Here is a 22,016-nt window from a genome sequence, read left to right on the forward strand (position 1 = left end):
TATTCAGGTATAACCAAAACAGCCAATACATGCCAGGACAAACTTCCCAAGGATGAACGGACAATGATTCTAACATCCCTTTCCTAAATCATAACTGAAACCAGAACATGGGCACAGATGGCTATTATTCTCAATATAAAATATTTTATTATTTTTGCCACCACAGATAAGGATGAGTTAGTAATAAGTCCTTTGCTTTGACTGCATTTTCTCAAACAGAAAGCTCTAGAGCACAGACCCAGTGCATAGTGCTCCAAGGGCCCTTGGAGAATACTCAGCCCAATTTTTCATCTCATAGATGAGAAGGAAGCTGAGATGCACTATGTGACCTGCTCCAAGACATGTAGAAGTAGGGTTAAAACCCGTTTCCTGACTCCAGTATACCAACCGATGCCAACAAGTCACTGGGTAGATGGCTCTCTCCTAAGAACACACTAAGCAACACAAGATAACATATCAGTAAAAGTAAAACTTAACTTTTATCAACTCTAGGACAATCCTAACCCCATACTCTAGATTTCAGAGCATTTATAGAATGTAACTACCAATCTGTGTGGAGATACACATATGTGAGATTTTCATATACTTAAGAGTGCCTTCACTCTTAAAAGTTTTAGGAGACTATTTTCTAATAGTGTATGGGAAGAGGGATGGAAAGGAGTTTGTTTTATTTTTTAATGGCAGATACTGATATTGACTTCCCCCCAAATTCCTCTCATTACAGTCCACAGTGAGATCTGAAGGAGGGGGAAAGGAGGGCATGCCAGAGGTATGGGTGGAATTAATGAAACAGTCACCTAGTTGAAAGCAGCAGAGATTCCCCTTAGGAAACAGCTAGAATTATTCACTATTCACTTAGCTCCTAAAGAGAAAAATGAACTCTTTATCAAAACATACTTTACCCTAAAAGATGATTAAATTTTGTTATGATTTTATTTTGGTATCCTGACCAGTCTGCTCTCGGCTCTTATCTGCTAACCCAAGAAGGGGGAGGACAAAAGAAAATGTGAGGGAGGTCAAGTCTCATCTATCTCTAGCTAAGTGATTGCTTTGTTTCCACCTTAGTTTTGGCTTGCCTTGTTTAATATGGATCTTCGAAATAGTGTCCCCAGATAAAAATGCCAGTTTAACAAATTATGCTAAGTATATATACTAGAGAAGATGACCTTTTTTTTTTTTTTAAGGGAGTGAACTGACCCAACAACTGTTTGATCTTGTGTCTTCAGCTTAGCATGGTGCTTAGCACATAGTAGATGTTCAGTAAACACTTGGAGTATTATGTTTTTCCATGTTTCCTTTTGGTCCTTATCTATAAGAATATACAAATTTTATAAATGATATCCATAGGGTCACCTAAGTGGCTCAGTCGGTTAAGCATCTGACTTCAGCTCAGGTCATGATCTCAGGGTCCTGGGATCCAGCCCCATGTCAGGCTCCTCACTCAGTGGAGAGTCTGCTTGTCCCTCTGCCCCTCCACCTGCTCACTCATGCTCTCTCTCTCTCTCAAATTAAAATAAATAAATAAATAAACTATACTCGTAGAATAAGCTAGGAGTTAGTCCAATCTGGATTTTTCTGGTCCCCCAGATGAACACTGTTATTTCTTATAGGAATCTTGCAGGTCACTACCCATTAGTGGGTAGTAGAATCTACTTAGAGAGTCAGAGTCAGTCTGTGGTCTTTTTAATTGTATAATTTGGAATAGAAAAATATGTAACAAGCCTGAGTATCATTCCATGGAACTTTTATTTCAGACACAAACATATGTAATTCTTATTCTGGGGTTATAGTCAAAAAAGTTAGAAAACAATTTTTTTTAAATTTTATTTATTTATTTGTCAGAGAGAGAGAGAGCATGCACAAGCAGGGGGAGGATAGAGGAAGAAGCAGGCTCCCTGCTGAGCAAGGAGCCTGATGTGCAACTCGATCCCAACACCCTGAGATCATGACCCGAGCTGAAGGCAGACGCTTAATGACTGAGCCACCCAGGCATTCCTGAAAACAATTTTTTAAAAGCTCTGCAAAATTGTCTAAACTAGAGTTATATATCATCTGCATCACTACATGTAAAAGGCCTCAGAAAATAACTGTTGCTTATTTTTGGTTGTAAGACTCATTTAAAAGATAGACCATGTGGAGCACTTAGGGTGTGGCTATTGAATAATAAATATCTAGTAAATGTTAGCTAGTTATAGTAGCAAAACTAGGAAGACAACTAGAGAAGACTTTTTTCAGGGAGCATGGGAAGACTCTCATGGAGCTGAAACCATGTGGGCAGTAAGTAATCTCACTTTTATTCTTCAGGAAAGCCTGAGCACAGGTTTTGGCTCACAGGTTATTATAATGTTGCACCAGACCAAGTTCCCAGGCTATCTTCTCACCAACTCTTCTAGTGAAAAGATTATCTCCTTATCTGATACTTGGTTTTAATGTATATCTAGACTATTATAGTAATCTGGACTCAACCCTCTAATATTCCACAGAGGATAGCCTGATGGGATTGTTAGTTCATATCCAGGAGTAAGGAAGGGGTCTAGTCACACGGCACACTTGAATCATCCTATCAGACATCTTTGTCAACAATCAAGAGACTGATTCAAACTACAGGAAAAACAAAGAACTGGCAGAGCAGGAACAAGAGAACAGCCCGTCAGTTTTAAAACATTTAAAGAGGCATACTTCTTCAGGTTAGTCATCAGAGTAGGCCTGGAATTTGAACATGGTGAGCAGATTACAGCCTAAAGGGCAAAGCAGTGGCTAACATCTGCTCCAACAGGCTGGGACAGCTGAGTCTGAATGCTAACAAGGGTATATTATATAAACCTGACTTTCATGAGCTTTAAAGTCAGCCACCAGGCAGAAATAATACAACAAGAACACTCAGACCCAGATCCAAAACGCACAAGGGAATCGACAGGACACACTTACAGAACAAGGAAAGGAACAAGGAAAAGGAACAGGAAGAGCTCTAGTCAGTGTATAAGCAAGGCATTCTCAAAATGAAGTTAGCCCCAGGTATTTCCCATTGGTTCCAAGCCTCTGAGGGGAGAATGCAGCAGGCCCAGAGAACAAGAAACTGAAGATCTCCAGCTTGAGGTCAAGTAGAGCAGCCTTTCTTCTCAAGAGAGGAGGACAGGAAATGCTCAGCCCAGCTCTGTACAGTCAGGAGCCAGAGCCAGGCAAGGCTGCAAGGTCGGATGATCTGAAAGCCATTTAGTGCAGAAGTAAAGGCCAGTTTGTAACCTCTTCTAGTGTATCTATTCTCTTTGCTAAACACTTTCTAAGTTAATAAAAGTTTCTATAGTCTCCTTTTCTCCTTTTCCTTAGTTTTTAACACAGTGTTTATGGTGTCCTGGACAGCAGGGGCCAGAAGGAAAGGAAAATTAACAGCAAAAAGTGAGTGCACAGACGAAAGAAAGGAGATGGCATGTTTGGCTATTACTGCTGGCTTACTCTACTGTCTCCCCATGCCCACCTTTAGGGGATCAGACACGGCCTAAAGAAGAAGGCTTAGCAGAATGGCAGCCCACGACACCTCACACCATGAGTGGCCCTACTGCTTGTGACACAGCACATTAATTTACAAGTGAAACTATGATGGCCATCTCTAATTATTACACATCATGGTAAGAGAACTGAGATGAACGAAGGTCATTTTGGGGGATGGAACATGGGAATTGGGCTGGGACCCAACTACAAACCAGTTCCTAACTTCTCTGCTCACCAGCCACATGGCCTTTCCTGAATGGCCCAGGTGTCCACCTAGCAATTTCTGTCCCCACTGCATAGAATGCTCTCCTGCTACTCCTCTTTGAGGCTCAACCTCAGCTTACATTGCACTTCTTTAGGGCACCACACTGGGCCAAGTTCTCATCAAGAGTTCTCACAGACCTGTCCACTACCCTTTCACAACCCTCAGCAGCTTCCTGCTTCTCGAGTGGTTAAGTTGTATCTCTTCCCCAGCACATCTTAAGCCTTCTGAACACATACAGTCACTCGACATTCTTTAAACAGAACCAACCTGCTGGAATATAAAGTTCGAGTGTTTCAGTCATCACGAATATTTCAATGGAGGAATCATCCAGGTGCTTTTACATAAAGCATCACAATTGCTGAATGCTCAGTTTCCAATCAGTATCAAGAATCGGGAAAAGATGTGACCACTGCCACAAGTTAGGCCATAAAACACCTTCTATGGACAGAGGCACTCTGCTGCTCATAGAGATGAAGCACCCAGGCTCCCCTAATGTACCAAAAATTAGAAAAAAAATGTATTGGGTTTTATCTGTTCTCTAGCAAAGAATGCTTCCTAAACAAGTACATTAAACTAGTAAACTAGGCACTTTCATTCTTCTCCTCAAACTGTCCTATAAAAATAAACACGGAGAAGGGGCGCCTGGGTGGCGTAGTCGATTAAGCCTCTGACTCTTGACTTTGGCTCAGGTCATGATCTCAGCGTTGTGAGATCAACCCTGGTATCAGGCTCCGCACTCAGTAGGGAGTGTACCTGAGATTCTCTCTCCCTCTCCCTTTGCCCCTCCCCTCATTCCCATGCACTCTCATACTTTCTCTTTCTCTCTCTCTCTCAAATAAATAAATCTTAAAAAAATAAAAACAAATCTTAAAAAAAATAAACAAGGAATAAAAGAATGGGACTGCTCATAAAAGATGGGGGTGGAAATAGCTTTGGACTAAGACAAGCAAAATGTTATCTTTGTGTTTCTTTCCTGCATGCATAGACACAGAAATTACGGAGAATTAAAGAATTAAGAATAAATTTGTTTACTTCAGAAAGAAAAAAAAGGAAAGATTATATTTGTTATACCTGAGGAGGCAAAGAAAAAAATAACTGTCTCAAAGTCCATTAGGAGAAAAAAAGAGATACAAGGAAAAAGGCACAATGAGTGAAGGAAATTAAATGAATCTCATTTGAGTTCTATTAGACCATTTCTTCCCTCTTCTTATCCCTCTCCCTGAAAAATCTTTCGGAGAAGCAAAGATTTATTTTAATCTCATGACAGCACAATAAAAATGGTCCCAGTGGGGAAGGCTATGCACAGGTAGAGGCAGGAATTATATGGGAAATGTCTGTACCTCCCTCTCAATTTTGTTGTAAACCTAAAACTGCTCTTAAAGAAAATAAAAATAAAAATCTTTTTTAAAAAGCTGGATCAAGTGAGCTAGGTAAGAGACATTTAGAGTACGTAGCTCCATTCTCAGTTAATACTGTTAAAGATAAACTAGGCATACTGAAAATTTTAAGTTTATTTGAGCAAAAATCAATTTGAATATATCAGTGTCAAACCTGAGTGGTTAGGTGTGCTCCACCGAGAGGAGGTGAGTAAAGGCTTATATAGAAAAGGTGTGGAAGCAATTATCTGATTGGCTTAAAGCCCAGTAAGCTATTTCTGATTGGTTGTTCTTAGGTTTTAATTTCATAACCTTGAGATACTTATAGGCTTATATTTTGGTTTGCTTATGTAGGCCACCAGAGCATTAGAGCCACCTCAGTCTGATGGGCTTCCTTGTTTCATTCATTTAACACAGGGCACCCACTATCTGCCAACCACAGTGGTCTGACTGAATTTCATTCAGGATTTGGGATATCTGAAAATCCAGAGAACCTCACTATTTTGAAATGAACTTGTGTTTAATAATGTAAGTTATGCAGTGAAGAATACAGGCTTCAATATCCAACATGGTCTATAGAGTTCTACTAAAAAATCAGCCAATTTAAACATGCTAATTATTTCAAGCATTCTCAAATTCATCTATTTACTAATACTTAGTGATTCTTCGTCCTGACATACGACTTTAGTTTTATTTCTAGCACAAGCATTCAAAAACCATTTTCTAAAATGTAGTCAGTACAATGCAGGGATCACTGGTTTTGTTTTAGATACTTGTTCTGCCCACCATGTCATTTAAACTATGTTGCTATTCTCTTTCATAGATGGTTTTAAAGTGTTCATTCTCTTCTGAATCACTGATTTCTTCAGAGCACTTCATAACTGCAAATGAAAACCTCACCAACTGACTTAAATAACAGATAGCCACGAAGGGTCAGGATTCTAAGACTTAGGGATTTCATGGCCAGAGTCTACCCCACATAGTCCCGTATCATATTGCCAAGGAATAAATACCACAAGATAGACATAATAAACTCCTGATAAGAAACAAAGGAAGCCCAACCCCCCCTCCAATAGCCCTGTTGTCTTATGCCAGAAAAGTATCCATTTCCTTCTCTTACTTTCCATTGAGAGTAGAACAATAAAAGACAGTAAACCTTAAAAGCCAACTAGAAAAAGAAAATCTGGATTTCTTTTGAAAGAAGGGGTCGGCCAATTGACAAGACTATACCATCTACCATACACAGGACTACAAACTCTCCAGAGAAACCAAGTGTTAATGCTGAAGTTGAGATAAAGAATCTATACAGAAAAGGTCGGCTGTTCAAGGGCAAGAAAACTTCAGGTACACGGGGCTGCTGCCCTACACTTCAAATTCTGTGTTAACAGCACACCTGGAGTTATGCCATGGGGCAGCTTCACAGGTACATGCATGCAGACTGAAAATAACCATCATCCCAGGTCTCATTCACAGACCTCAATGTCAAAGTTGGTTGCAATTGTGGATTTAAAAATTAGTCCAATGGAAAAACACATTGGCAACATAAAATGTTGATTTTTTTATTTCTTTCCAAATGCTAAGCAAAAAAAAAAAAAGAGAGAGAGAGCCTTTCTTCTATTTTATTAGCACTCAAATGTAACCTCTGCTCAGAGCTGAAACAAATAATAGGATATAGTATGAGAAAATAAGGTAAAGAGAGGAGGAGACGGTACAAGATTCTGAAGCAAAATTCTAAAGTCATTAATTCAATTACTCTGAAAAATAATTTTGTAACCATAAAGGCAGGGCACAATATAGTAAAAACCCTGTCAGATATACTTTGCAGATATATTTTCTGTACTTTACAAGTGAGAAAACTAAAGCTTCGAGGTTGAAGGATTTGCTCTAAGCCGAAAGATAGTGCTGGCACCAGGGCTTCTAATTTCTAACCTTTTGGGTTCGTCTTACGGCTTATTATAACCTGGAAAAGTAAGGAAAAGACTGCTCCATCCACAGGTCTAATGATAACAATAATGATAAACAATACCACCAAAACAGTTTTTACTTGTGGTTTAAATTGTAGACATTCTAAGTTTGGCAAATAGAAAGTCCTTTCTCAAGCCTTCTACCAATGTGTAGCATGTGTAACAGGAAAACCCTGACATCATTATTTCAGCTACTAAATCGGCCATTGGTTGTGGCTGTTTGGTCTCCTTTCAGAGAATCTGTCTTTAAGGCTCAGACATCAACAACCACCAAGGACAGGAACTAGAGACTAGCACTTGGGTGCCTCTCCTGTCAGTATCACTTACCTTGATGGGTACTTCAGTGAGTAAGCAGCAGCCAAGAACCCACCCAAGTTGTGTCCAAGCAAGATCACTTTGTCCAATCCTAGGGCACATCTCCACTCTTCAATGGATTCTACAAACTGATTCTCCACTTCTTCCGCATCACTGTCAAACCTGGGCCTACTACTTCGTCCAAAGCCCAGCAGGTCAAAAGCATAGACGGGTCTATCGGTGCAAAGATCTCCAAAATTCAGTGCCCAGAGTCCAAGACCGCCTCCAAAACCATGGAGGAGGACAAGTGGAGTCTTATTTGAAATATTATGAGAGAACTTCAGTGTCCATATTTTATTTCCATTAGATATACAAACAGGTTCTTTTTTGTATGTGCAGGGGACACCTAATGAAAACATAAAAAAGAAATTCTGCTTAGCTTCACTACTCCTGAGAAGGGGAGTATTCTCAGAGCAATCAGAAATTAATAATCTAGAAACAATCTGGTATCCATTCATATGATTTTAGCCTTTATTAGGTCATTCCTAAAAAAAGCATACATCTTATTGAAGCAAGTAATTCTCAATTACCATATATTACATCTAAGTGGGAAGTTTTTTTAAATTTTATTATGTTATGTTAATCACCATACATTACATCATTAGTTTTTGATGTAGTGTTCCATGATTCATTGTTTGCGTTTAACACCCAGGGCTCCATTCAGTACATGCCCTCTTTAACACCCATCACCAGGCTAACCCATCCCCCTCCCCTCTAGAACCCTGTTTGTTTCTCAGAGTCCACAGTCTCTCATGGTTCGCCTCCCCCTCCGATCCCCCCCTTTATTTTTCCCTTCTTACTATCTTCTTTTTTTTTTTTAACATATAATGCATTATTTGTTTCAGAGGTACAGGTCTGTGATTCAACAGTCTTACACAATTCACAGCGCTCATCATAGCACATACCCTCCTCAATGTCTATCACCCAGTCACCCCATCCCTTCCACCCCCCACCACTCCAGCAACCCTCAGTTTCTTTCCTAAGTGAGAAGTTCTATCTCAGATAAGTCTCAAGTATCTGTGGCCAAGGTCTTCCAGCAAGTCATGTTAGCTCTTTGGACTTCTTTTCATATCTATCAAATGAGGGTCTTATACTCTTAGACCTGGAGAGGAACTTAGTGCTCACTGGACCCATTATTTGAAGGTCTCTAACTTTGCAGACAATAACAAAAGAATACCTTGAATTTGTCTAACAGTTGAAGATTAATCATTGAAGATTGAAGTCAAACTCAAAAGAAATATTTTTCCCTAAAAAGTAACCATGAGTTTAGGGAAGGACTAGCAGTTTCTGCACTAAACACATAACTGAAATCTTGAGTCATTTCAAAGTTTAGTAGAAAAGAGGTGACAGGGTATGGCAGGAAGTCCTGGCATGAGGTGCCAGGTAGTGTGGGTTCAAGTCCAACAATCTCCCTGGAAAATACAAATAATCACAATTTTGTAGATAAAACCTTTTACTTGCCTTCAGTGCTGTGGGACTCAATACTTTAAATCTCCCCCAAGTTGACTAAGATGAAACCAATTTGAAATTCCTTTACATTAAATTATCAACTGAACATAGACACTTTATATGTACCACTTGATTATTTGTACATATTCATCTGCAGAAGACAAATACTTGAGAACTGGGAGTTTCCGCCCTTTAACCAAAGAAATAATCTCAGGTTTTGTACCACATAGGAGCAGCAAAGAGGAAACCCAGCATTCATTCAGAATATTAACAGAGTCCAAGCCTCCAAATGGGGGGAAATGCTATACCAGTTTAGAAAAGATGATCCAGCATTAGAACCAAACCAAACCACATAAACATTTTGAGCATAGATGTCTGCATATTTCCATAGAAACCATCTGTAACCTCTATTAGATAGCTTACCCCACTGTATTACAAGTCACTTGCTTTCACACCTGACACTGAACCAAGGGCCAATTCTCATTCCTATTTGCATCCCTAGAATCTAGTAGTAGGGAATCAGTATGTTTGGTAAATGCATAAATTGAGCACCCTTTTGTATCTCCTGACAAGATTTTTTTTTTATTTTAATAAACCACAATGTCAACTTTTCCGCTTTGTAGAGAATAAGATTACCCAAGTATACAGACTAAGTAGAAATTTATTTTCATGCCAAAAATGCATGTAAGATGGCTAACTGTCCCTTCCTATGGATATATTCAGTTACAGTCACTTACTCCTGAAACATTCAAATGCACAAACAAGAAAATTCATCTGCAGTAGAGAAAAGCAGGCATGGGCAAACATCTGCACATACATCCATTATAATCATGTATGTGAACTGCTCCTCTGAATCCATCCCTAAATTATATCAGCAGAACAAAATTATACAATAAGCACCACTGCTTAAAAGTATACCCAAAGATACCAGGACTGCCCTGACAGTGCAAGTTTGGGTAAATTTCAGTGCTCATAAGAAATTTTTCAAAAAGGTTTCCACACCACTAAAACGCAGAATTAAAGAATCCTAAGAAACTAGAACCAGAGGGAACTCTAAGGATCATCCTATCCCTTCATTTTACAGATAACAAATGCAAAACTGAGAAAGTGACTTACACAAGATCCTGATATCACCTGATTGCAGATCTGGGCCTGGACCAGGTCACCTTGTTCTAGTTCAGTATGTGTTCCACTCCACAAGGCTACCTATTCTGGAACACCTAGAGCCTATTACCAGATTGTAGTCAGGGGCCTTTGGGGAGTCCCTGAGACCCTTTCAGGAGATCTATGAGGTCAAAGCTATTTTCATAACAAAACTAAGACACCTTTTCACTCTCATTTTTTTATTGGTATGCAGCAGAGTTTTCCGGAGATCACTAGATGTGTTTACCAACAGCCTGAATGTAGAAGCAGATATGAGAATCCAGCTGTCTTATATTAAGCCAGACATTACAGAGATTTGCAAACAATGCTACTTTTCTCACTACATTTCTGTTTGGGAAGTAGTTATTATTTTTAGAAAACATGTTATTTATTTTAACCTATAGTGGGTTCCTATTATTTTTAAATGAATAAATTAACATCCTTTAAACAATTCAGTTTTAATTTCTAATTGGTAAATACTGATGGCTATAACTAATAAACAAAGCTCCTTAAGGTCCTTACTAATTTAAAAGTATAAAAGGGACCCAAGACCAAAAGTTTGAGAACCCCTGCCTCCCAACATTTCTGTACTTGTTGATGACATGGAAAAGGGAAAAAGCACTTTTGCCAACAAACTAACAGACCACAGAATCTTATCTCCAGTTTCTGGGCAATGTGATTTTAGTAAACAGCTCAGGCAACTTACAAAAAGAAAACCTTACATTTTAAAATTTTCTCTTCGGCTTCTTTAAGGTGTGATGTAGATGTAGGGCACCAAGTGGGAAGCCAACCAGTTAGCCATCCCGACCTAGAGCATCAAAAAGAAAATATAAAGACATAAGTTAATGCTCTTCTCAACTCCCAACTATTACATTAGAAGAAAAGCAGAATAGGAAATTTACTGTCTATATGATGGTGAAGCTATCTACATCTGGCAGAATCCACCTAATACATACAAAGCATTGTGGTAAAGTACTGGGGAACAGACATTCAACTTCAGCCTGTGAACCTACAAGTAGATATCAAAATCCATATTTATGGATAGACTCCAAGTAACCAAGCAGAAATTAAAAATAGGCAGAACAAGAAATATGAAGCATGGAGCATGTTCCAAGATAAAATATTTAAACATTCTATAAATGGTAGTTGACATTATACTGATGACAACAAAACAATTCACTAAAATTATGTGACATTAATAAGTAATTCCTAAAATGAGAGCTTTAACTAAGGTTAAATAGAAATTAGACAAAGAATTGTCATTTTTTCATCACTCCTTACCTCAAAGGTAAGGCTACTTCTAGCTGACCTTCAATAGGAAACTCAGCCCTGTTCCAACATTTACTTGACACTCTACTATCATTTTTGTCATTTCTTATTCTCTGTTTTCTAGCCATACAATATTCCCTATTCTTTTGCTTCCTGACCCTGAATATCCTTGGAATATGCATCTCCCCTTCTTTTCATGATCCATTATACCTCTCACCAACCTCAGATTAGATTTCATTCCCCCTTCACCCACATACCCAAACCAGATTAATCAGGGTAGCAGGATAGCATCCAATTCTAAAGCTCTATTCTTTTCCTTCTCAAGTTGTGTTACAACATTCTTATTTACTCACCAATATCCTCACCCAACTGTATGATCCTTAAAGGTAAGGACTCTGTGTTCACCAATGCATATTATTATACACTGATGTTATAATTGAAGTTTTTGCTTCATCTGAAATATACTGGCTACAATGAATTACAAGTGGATCACCTGAGTGATAAGAGAATTTTCTGGGATGATAGTGACATTCTCCATCTTAATAGGTGATTGATTGGATTACACAGATGTATGCATATGTCAAAATTCAGCAAATGAACACTTAAAATTTAAGCATTTCATCATAATGCAATTTTATGCTAAAAAGAAAAAAGTAAAACAGGCTGGATTTGATAACTGGTTGGATAGAAAGAAGGTGTAATAGAGGATTCCTAGGTTTCTGAGTCAGGTACCACTAATAACCACAGAGAACATATGAATAAGAATAGGTGTGAGAAATGTGCTAAGTTTGGATGGGTAGCTCTAACATCCATTCTAAGCTTTGTAGGTTCATTCTACATTTGCCTGCCCTATAGAATTTCTCTGGGCATTATGCAGAACAGCTGCTCAATATGTTTTGCAGAATGATTAAGTCACTCACAATAGAGGGTATTCTCAATCCAAGTTATTCCCATTTTGTAGATGTGAAAAGTAAGGTTCAGAAATGTTAAGCACCAGGTCCAAGAGTATTAAGGTAGTAAGGAAATGATACAAGTAGAGATTTAAATTCAATTCCGAGTGACTTCAAAGGCCTTTTTTTTCGGTGACTACCTTCCTTAAAATGTGTGAGGAGTAGTCATGACCTACAGGATAAAGTCACAGGACAAAGTCACATTCCTTTGGCCTGCATGGAAAAGAAGATACAGGATAGCCTGCATTATAACCAGGCTCCACTCCAGATGTTCTCTGTGCTAGTTTCAAACCTTCTACATTAACAGGACCCCTAAGCATCCCCCATAAATGTTTCATATAACTTACTATCAAGGTAAAAACGTAACAGAAAACATTATTATTAGTCTATTTGTAAATAAAGCTATTTATAAATTATCAAGGAAAAACAATTCAAGGTTTTAGCAATGAGTTTTTCAATCATTCAACAATTTATCAATTGTTAAAAAAAAAACAGTTAACAAGCAGTTAAAAGAATCTCATGATCTCTGGAGCTTAAAATTTAAAAAGTAAGCCATTATTAAGCTGAAGCTCTTTTGTTCTTGACCAGGAATGGTCATCAAAGTCTATGTTAGGCCACAAAAATATGAATTAGTACCAAGCGGAAGTTACTTACAACTCAATCTCATCAGTTTTCTTAAATAGCCTTCAAATCATAGCACAATTCTTTGCCAGAGAGAATCAGAGGTCAGTACAAAAAAAAAAAAAAATTAAAGTGAAATGAACTATAGTCTACTATTGCTCCAACTGACATCATGTTGGGGCAAAGAAAACACAAATGCAATCTTCGTTTCTACATTTTTAAATGTAAATTTAAAAAAATTTACATTCTCTGAATACCTACTAAGTACAGGTCCTCAAGTTTAAAATGTTATATAACAGCCTGCAATAGGAATTATGCCTACCTCTCACCACAAAACCAATTTTCAAAGGATAGCATGTCTTGTCCACTCATTTTGCCTCCTAGTGATGGGCTTAGCTCAAAGAGAAAAGGCAAAACAATGTTTTTATGTTTGCAAGTCTAGTGCATTACACTAAAAATCAGGGCTCTTCACCCACAAGGGCCATTAACCCTCTTCAGGTTTTCACAGCAACCTTTTCATCAAAGCAGATAATTGTTTTTAAGTGGAGTTTTTCTGAAGTATATTTAAACTGAAAAATCTATATTTAACATAGTACAATATTTTATTTTCACTCAATGGAATTGTAAAGATACCGCTCTTCTCCTAAGCCTTGATAATATTTCTGTCCAATCAGCTTTGCCTAAACCAGATGATAAAATGTTTTAGAGAAACCGTCTTCTACTTCTTTCTTAGAAATATTCTACACAATTGAGTTCCACACACATAATTGGCTCAAAGGAACATTTCTAAAGAGTGGAAGGAAAGCTGGGGTCTATCTTTTCTGTCCTTTACTTAATCACACTTTGTTCTCGAGTTCCCACAGTTGAGCTTGCAACATCTATTGTTTCAACCCTCCAAAACATCCATTCAGCCTCACCTGTCTTCGGGGTAAATTAAACTCATCTTCAAAGAGACCCTCTGCCCCTTCCACAAAATCTCCTATGTCCTCCAGTGTTCTACATTCTAGTCTTAGTGTGTGGAAGACTGAAACTAAGGACCTAAGACCGAAGCTTGTCAGATATCCAGCCATTGTTCTAAGGTCACAAAATCCAAAGTAAAAATTAAATTCATGTGGCCCAGCTATAAAACAGTATATAAAACAAAACAAAACAGTAAACAAGATACAGGACTTCCTCCTCATAGCTTTGGAACATAAACAGAAAAGCAAAACTCAACTTCCCTGTTTTATTTAAGCAGATAATCAATAAACACCATCATCCACTGCTGCGGCCCTAACTTGGAAAGCTACCCAAAGGTCAGTCGCAATATTAAGAAAAAGCCATTGGCCATAGGGACTACACCTATTTAAGACAACAGGAAGACTTATCAAAAAGTGCACCAAAGGGTTTTCTACACAGCCACATCAGCTGAGCACTGACCTCTCAGCAAGGCTGAGGAGCTAATAAGCCCTAAAGCATCCAATCAAAAAACCCAATAAAAGGAATCTTGCTTTATAACTCTGTAATAAATATAGAGAAAGAATCTTTTTAGTGAGCAGACTTCCCAAGTTAAAAAAAAAAAAAAAACACAAAACTTTGAAAGGTTACACACGAGGTGGCATTCTAAGGAAAGACAAAAAAGATGTGCTTAACATATTAATAGAGTTTATTAACTTAAGAATCTGATTTTAAGCATCCTGAGTTTGAGAAACAAAACACTGATTTTTTTTCCCTTAAATTTCTATCTAATCTTTTTGGGGTTTTTTTAGATTTTATTTATTTATCAGAGAGAGAGAGAGAGCACAAGCTGGGGGAGCAGCAGGCAGAGGGAGAAGCAGGCTCCCCACTGAGCAAGGAGCCCAGTACAGGACTTGATCCCAGGACCCCAAGATCATGACCTGAGCCACCCAGGCATCCCTAACTAATCTTTTTTTAAAAATAACATTGTACTTATACCCTATTGCCGTTAACATTTAAGTTTCCTGGTAATCCCTGTTTGCTCTCTTAGACATTTGACTATCTATATTATTACCAAACCTGAATTGCACAATCTATAAATATTGTGAAACAGTTTTCAAAGTTTTCTGAAGAAAATATACAAGTCTGGCCAATTTCCACACACTGCTGGCCACTTAAATAACATTTCTAATTAGGTTATAAGTAAAGAGGATTTCATTACATTTAGAATTTTGTTTAAAATGGCCTCAATCTCTATACTGGTACTGTCAAAAGAGAAAAGTACAGTATTCTCTCTCTTTAGAGAAACTATGAGGTTTTGCTTCTTTTGTAAATACCCAAATTGATTAGAGGTGTGAATATACATATTCTTCTGAAATAATACTTCAACCAATGAATGATTAAAAACTTCCAAACTGGACAACACTTTTGCAAATAAAGGCCTTCTTTCCTGGCTAATGGAAAATCCTATCATGCCCTTTCATTTTAAGTAAACAACTCACATGATTCAAATTATCACTAACCATTAGATCAATGATAACTCAAGCCCTCTAATATATTTTAACACATTAATTCACATTCTTTAACTTTTTACCCCTTAAATTTCTAACCTGTAACTCTTAAAGACCCAGAGTTGGAGAATCAGTATTTTTTACACATAGTCATGTCCTGGTGATATTTTTTCCCCAATTGTTTCCTACCTTCTCTCAAACAGTAAACAAACCATCCTGGAGTCGGATACAGCATCAAACATACTTAAAGAAAACTACAGGTGTACTTTTAGATTTATACTGCTTAACAAATCCAAGTGGCATTTCATGTAACTTCTAAAATAAGTTTATCTACTAGATAAAAACTAAAAATCCCAAGTCTCAAACTGAATAATAATTTTTAATAATAAAATCATCTTGGGCACCTGGGTGGCTCAGTTGTTAAGCATCTGCCTTTGGTTCAAGTCATAATCCCAGAGTCCTGGGACTGAGCCCTGCATCGGGCTCCCTGCTCAGCGGGAAGCCTGCTTCTCCCTTCTCCCACTCCCCCTACTTGTGTTCCCTCTCTCGCGTGTCTCTCTCTCTGTCAAATAAATAAATAAAATCTTTTAAAAATAATAATAATATAATAATAAAATCATCTTTCCACACAATTCTTTATGATTCACAATCAGGAATGAAGAATTATAGAACAATGAGGTTAGACTAAAAACCTAACAATATAATATTTCTGAATGGCTATTATAAAGAATATAAGTCAAATCCTTAAAGATTCCATTCAGAGTCATCTGTAATTCTCAAATGTATTATCCAGTGTTGTTTTTATTAAGTGGACCATCCTGGGACTTTACAATCGTTTGTTAGGTTCTTTGTCACAGGACTGAAATCTCCATTTGCTGGTCTGTGACTGGCATTTTGAAGAACAGGCAAAACAATGAAGTATGAGTTGGTTCACCCAAGATTAAGAAATAGAATCATATTCCCAATCTCCCAATATAACTTAAGTTTATGATCTTGGTTGTTGTCCTAGTCAAATTCAAACTTTGATTTCTTATGAATATATCTTTTGATGTTCTTTGAATATCTTAGAATGAAAAAATATCGCTACTAAGCTGCAAAATATATTATCAATAACTAGGTTTTTTATCTTAATGTGTCAGCATAAATTTACAATATTTAAGTGTTTAATTCAATAAACATTTATTGAAGTTTACTATTTATGAATCCCCTTCAGGCTTTACCAGACATTTGAGTAAGACAAAAGCTTTGACCTCAATGAGCTGACAAAACAAATAACTACATTACAAAACATGGTGTAAGTGCCATAACGAAAGCTTAGGAAAATACCATAGGCCTTTGGAGAAGAGAGATAACAATCTGTGTTGGTTCAGAGAAAACCATGTGAACGAAGACATGAGGGGAAACAGGATGAGCAAGGAACATGTTTAGGAAACAACGAAAGCTTGGCTAGAGCCCAGTGCACAGGGAGGAAATAAGACTCCAAAGATAGAGAAGAGCCAAGCCGCCTACAAAGGGCTTTAAGTCAGGCTGAGCACCTATAATAAAGCCACTGTGTGTGGCTGCTACAAACAAGACTGTGCTTCTTGGGGACAGAAAAGTAACTGATGAAATAAGCTATGTTGAAAGCATGGGAACAAAATGGGTTACTAAAGCCTGCTATATAGGGGCGCGTGGGTGGTTCAGTCAGTTAAGCATCTGCCTTCAGCTCAGGTCATGATCCTGGGATCCTGGGATCGAGCCCCACATCTAGTCCCACATTGGGCTCCCTGCTCAGCGGGGAGCCTGCTTCTCCAGCTCCTGCTCCCCCTGCTTGTGCTCTGGTGCGTGCTCTCACTCTCTGTCAAATAAATAAATTAAATATTTAAAAAAATAAATAAAGCCTGCTATAAACCAAAAAAGGGAATATGAAGGGTCAGAACCAGGTGATTCCCAGGAAACACTGGAAATGGAAAGATAATGTACTTAGAATCTACTGGACTTGGTAGATTTGGTATTCAGGGCAATGAAGACCGAAGGGGGCAGTCAAAAGATCAGGCCACAGTTCTGAACATGGATGACCAGAAGAACATAAGTGCCTAATGAAAACAGGTAAGTCAAGGGGAAGAACTGGACTTTTTGTATTGTTTAGTTCAGGGGAAGAAAGGTGAAAATGACATCCAAGTCTGGACATGTTACATTTGAGGAATAAGGTACAAACATCTGGCACACAATTAGAAACACCATCAGAGTACTAAAGAGGACTCCATCATGAGGATGAGATTTCAGTTCTCTCCACAGAAAAGATGCTTCAAGGAGTATAAGTAAACAAGACAAAATATTAAAACACAGATGAAAGATGAAGATAGAATCTTGGAGAATTATGACATTTAAAGAATGAGAAAAAGAATAGAACCTAATAAAAGTGACTACTGGCCTAAAGTAGGGCATGAAGCAAAATGTCTTAAGAGCTACAATGTCTGTTAAGAATTTTAATAAGGAGAAGCTATCTTTACAGTGTCAAACACTGAGAAAGACCCAAGAAAGATAAGGACCCAGAAAAATAAAGCCCATTGAAATGTATCATTGAGAAATGCTGTGATTTTTAAGAAGTCAGATAGCAAGGATTTGGGAAGGAGAGATGGCGAAAGAGAGGAATCATCGATCTTAGTAGTCTTTTAAAAAATAGCAAAATCCACTATCCTATCTCCAAGGCAAAGGACTACAGTCAAATTCTAATATAAATCCAGTAGATGGCTGATAAACCCACTGGAGGCGAAGGGGAGAAAAAAATCCTTTACCTGTAGCATTTTATGATTTCCATGATGTAAATACTACCACCATGGCTGATTTCAAGCTCCCAAAAGTTGGCAAAATTCTTCAAAACTTAGCAATCGTTGACACTACAAGCCAACTCCAACACACCACTGCAAACCACCTATTTTACTATCTGCTCTGCAACTGAGCAATTTTGTCACAGCTTTCCTCTAAACTCAACAGATCATTCAACTCTATCATTCTCTGGGACAACCTTTCAGCAATGCACAGAAGTCTTCCCTATTCTTGTTACATTTAGCTTTCTCAACTGTATTGCAATGAAAAAGGATTAGATGTTGAAAGCCAAATGGCTTCCAGGCATGCCTGTCTTCACTAAGAAAGTCACAAGAAAACAAGAATCATAGGTGCCAAAAAGCCTTCCTATGACCATTTCATAATTGTTTCCTTTGTTAATGTCAATTCCCCAACTAAACCTGAAATGTCTTAAAGATAGGGAACTTGATTCAAGACCTGTATTCCCACAACTTACATTGGCTCCTGGGACAGTTCCATTGTTGATTAACCAAATTTTTTTTAAACAAATAAGCTCTGTATCAATGCAAGGATTAAATAACAAAGTGTCAATAGAGTAAGCAAAAGAGGCAAGAACCAAACATCCCACATGAATCCCAGTCCTACTGAGAAGCACCAGAAATATGGGAGAGGACATTAAACTAAATCTAGACACCTGGGGAGCTCCAATCCAGCGCTGCCACTTGCTAATCGGGCACTGGTAGCCCTTTCAGTTGCAGCTGCAAATGAAAAATGGACAGTAACACCATGCACACAGGGTTGATCTTAGGTTTAATATAAACACATTAGGCAGCACCTAGCAGGAGCAGGTACTTGGTTGTCTGCTTGGTACAGTTCAGACGACTACACTGGTATGGACACTGGACATTGCTCAAGTATACTGCCAAGAGTACCAAGGAGGCCCATCTCTGTCATGGGACTATGGCTGCTCAGCTGCTAAAGATTTTTTATAGTCTGTCCCCAATGACCTGTGGACATCACCCAATCCACAAATTCTTTTCACAGTCATGCCCTGGACTCCCAGGTCCCACAACGATATGGAGACCAAAAAGTCCACCTAAAAGCACTTTCAGAAAGAGCAAAAAATGTTATGACAAACTAGGTGGGTGGGAACAAGCTACCAGTTAGATTCCTATTTATGTCCATATGAGGACATTCAGCATCTTACCTCAACAAGGAAATTCATCAACAAACCAAAACAATGAACCCATTCATAATGTAAACAAACTTCAAGGGAAGAACCTAGTTTCTAATATTTCAAAACTGTCACCTCCTCCATCCCATATCTTTCCAAATACAACTGTCTTCATGGTACTCCATATTACTTTCTATCCTTTAGGTTATGCTTCATATGCAAGTTTCTCCCGACAACTGAAGTAGAATTATTGTCAAAATATTAAACATATATAGAGAAACACAAAAATTTATTTACTTTCTAAAAGAAATGACCAGCCTTGAGAAATATGGCAATAATATTCGTAATTTAATTTTTCCACTAATTAATTGCTATTTGTCTACTGACAAGGGCATGAAGTTAGTTACAGGTGGAAGAGAATAATTTAAACTTAGTATATCAAAAAGTTTCTCACGTTGGACCTCTGTCCTCCAAATTCCATAAAGTTTCCTACATATACATGTGCTCTGAGGCGCACACACACACTTCTCTGGTAACACCGGAACACTTAGAAGCAAAGGAAGATCTCTGAAAGATTATTAATTCTGAACTTGATATCCATATCGTGTTAATATTCTTTCCACTAAGTATCTACACATTAAACGCTTTCTGAAACCCAAAGTCATATACCCACGCCCTCAAACCCCTTTCCCTCACGCTGTCGGGGTCCTTCCCCCGACACCCCCCAATCTCCTGCACTTTCCAGGGCGATTTTGGGCTCTCCATCTCCTACGGCCCCAGGGAAGCGCCTCCCCTTCCTCCAGGCTCCGGAGGCTCTGCCCAGGCGGCGCATTCGTTCCTGTCCCCTCGAGAGAGAACAGCGCGCACCTGCAGACAGAAGCCGCGCTCGGAAGTGCACGAGTGACTGAGCCGTTTCCCCTGGTTCGAGGCAGGTTTGGGGACCGCCAGCCACCGCCCGCCGGCCGCTCCCGGGCAGGCGGGGTCCGAGGAGTCCCCGGATGACGAGCAGGGGGTGGGTGCCGGGCCAACCTCGCCGCCGGGCCACCCTCGCCGCCGGGCCACCCTCGCCGCCGGCCCGGAGGAGACGCTTACACAACATCGCGGCGGCCCCTTGGCGCGGCCGGGTAGGATTCACACACTTGCAGCCCCTCGACGCCAAAGGGCGCCCGGCAGGGACAGAGCCAGGCCGGGGTGTCTCTCGGGGCGCAGCGCGGTCTCACGCCGGGCGGGACGATAGAGGCCGGGGGGGTACGAATCCTCGGCAAGGCTGCCCGGCCCGACCTGAACCCGTGGAAGACGCGATCCCGAACCTCACGAAATCCCGGCCGCACTCACCTCTCGCAGGTGTCCGCCGAGCCCACCTCCTCCTCCTCCGCCGCCATGACCGCCGTCACTGCGCGAGCCACGGGCCGCGCCTCCAAGCCGGCTGACAGGCCGACTGGGACACCGGGAGCAGCCGCCGCCCTTAAGGCCACCGCTGCCCGCGCATGCGTCGCCCCCCCCCCCCGCACCACGGGGCGGTGCGACCGCGCGCGAGCGCGTGCCCGGCTATCTCCACCCGCGTTTACCAGCTGCGCGTGCGCCCTAATGCCTGGCGCGATCGTGTAAGGGCGCTGGGCGGGGCTGTCAACCGAGTGTTAGGTAGTAACTGGTTTCGGTAATGACCGTGTTAATGCACCAAACGCTAATATTAACTGTCAGTGCTGGGCACGAGGCAGTCATTCTGGAAGTACCCTGGGACCTTCGCTGGAAGAGCTCTAAGATAGTATCCGATACACGCTGCATTGGTGAATGGAACTGCAGCAATGGAGGGGACTCTGGCCTTCTGCCAGCCCGTCCCTCCAGGTGGGTAGCCAAGGGGAAAGGGTGACTCAGGACTCTTCAATCAATATTCAGTGACGTGCTGGGGTTACAGTAGTGGCAGAACCAGCAACTCCCGTGTGCCCCGCTCGCTATATATATATTGGAGGGATGTAAAGTCAGTGTTGAGGTACTTAGAGTTCTTAAGGGGGATTCACTAATCTAAATGTCAACATTCTTGACCTGCTTTCAAGTCTTTTAGCCATCAGATACTGCCTGGTTTTGTAATTATACCTCTCCCTACGGTAGAGGCCAAAGGCAGGCTGCCCCGAAATGTGCCATTTTGGCATAATGATTATTTTAAATAAAAGTTATTTAAGAGAATCTATGTAGGAGGGACACTCAGACCCTCCTCTGTCCCCTGAAAACAGGAAATAAATCTCCATGTGATAGGTACCCTCTCTGTGCCAGGAGGTAAAGAGATAGGCTTATCACCAGAGATGGGAAATTTAGAGCCAAGAAGGCTTTATAAACAACCCTAGCTACTTTTTACTAATTTACTACCCCAGCCCAAATTCTGTTTAGAATTCCTTACTAATTGAAGCTTTCAAAGTTAACTTTTCTATATCCTGTCAATTTTTCACAGATATATTGTCTCTTTGTCTGAAAAGTATAAAAAGTTCTTGCCTTGGTCATTTCTTTAGGTCTCAATTTCATTATTGGGCCTCTGTGTACATGTAATAAACTGTTGGATTTTTTTCTCCTGTTAATCTGTCTCATAAATTTAAGTCCAGTTGGAAGATCTTGAAGGTAGAGAAGAATTTTTCCTTCCCTTCACTATCATTCATCCATTCTTGTGTACTGTGTGCCTACTATGAGTCCACTCTGTTTTAGTAGCAGAAAAACAATGTATTAAAAAGGTCTGAGA

General features: G+C 39.6%; 1 protein-coding gene across 2 annotated transcripts in view; it reads right to left on the minus strand.

The window, feature by feature from the left end:
• Nucleotides 1-20,759, minus strand: part of ABHD5 (abhydrolase domain containing 5, lysophosphatidic acid acyltransferase) — a 29,618-nt gene extending 8,859 nt beyond the window's left edge. For both annotated transcript variants that reach the window (XM_027586129.2, XM_027586128.2), the window contains exons 1-3: nucleotides 20,624-20,759; nucleotides 10,763-10,848; nucleotides 7,422-7,794 (exon numbers count right to left, since the gene is read on the minus strand). In XM_027586129.2, coding sequence (XP_027441930.1) covers nucleotides 7,422-7,794; nucleotides 10,763-10,848; nucleotides 20,624-20,670 — 506 coding nt within the window. In that variant the 5' untranslated portion in view covers nucleotides 20,671-20,759. The remainder of the gene's footprint in view (nucleotides 1-7,421; nucleotides 7,795-10,762; nucleotides 10,849-20,623) is intronic.
• Nucleotides 20,760-22,016: the final 1,257 nt, after the last annotated feature.

The sequence above is a fragment of the Zalophus californianus genome, chromosome 1 (assembly GCF_009762305.2).
Source record: "Zalophus californianus isolate mZalCal1 chromosome 1, mZalCal1.pri.v2, whole genome shotgun sequence".
Classification (NCBI taxonomy): domain Eukaryota; kingdom Metazoa; phylum Chordata; class Mammalia; order Carnivora; family Otariidae; genus Zalophus; species Zalophus californianus.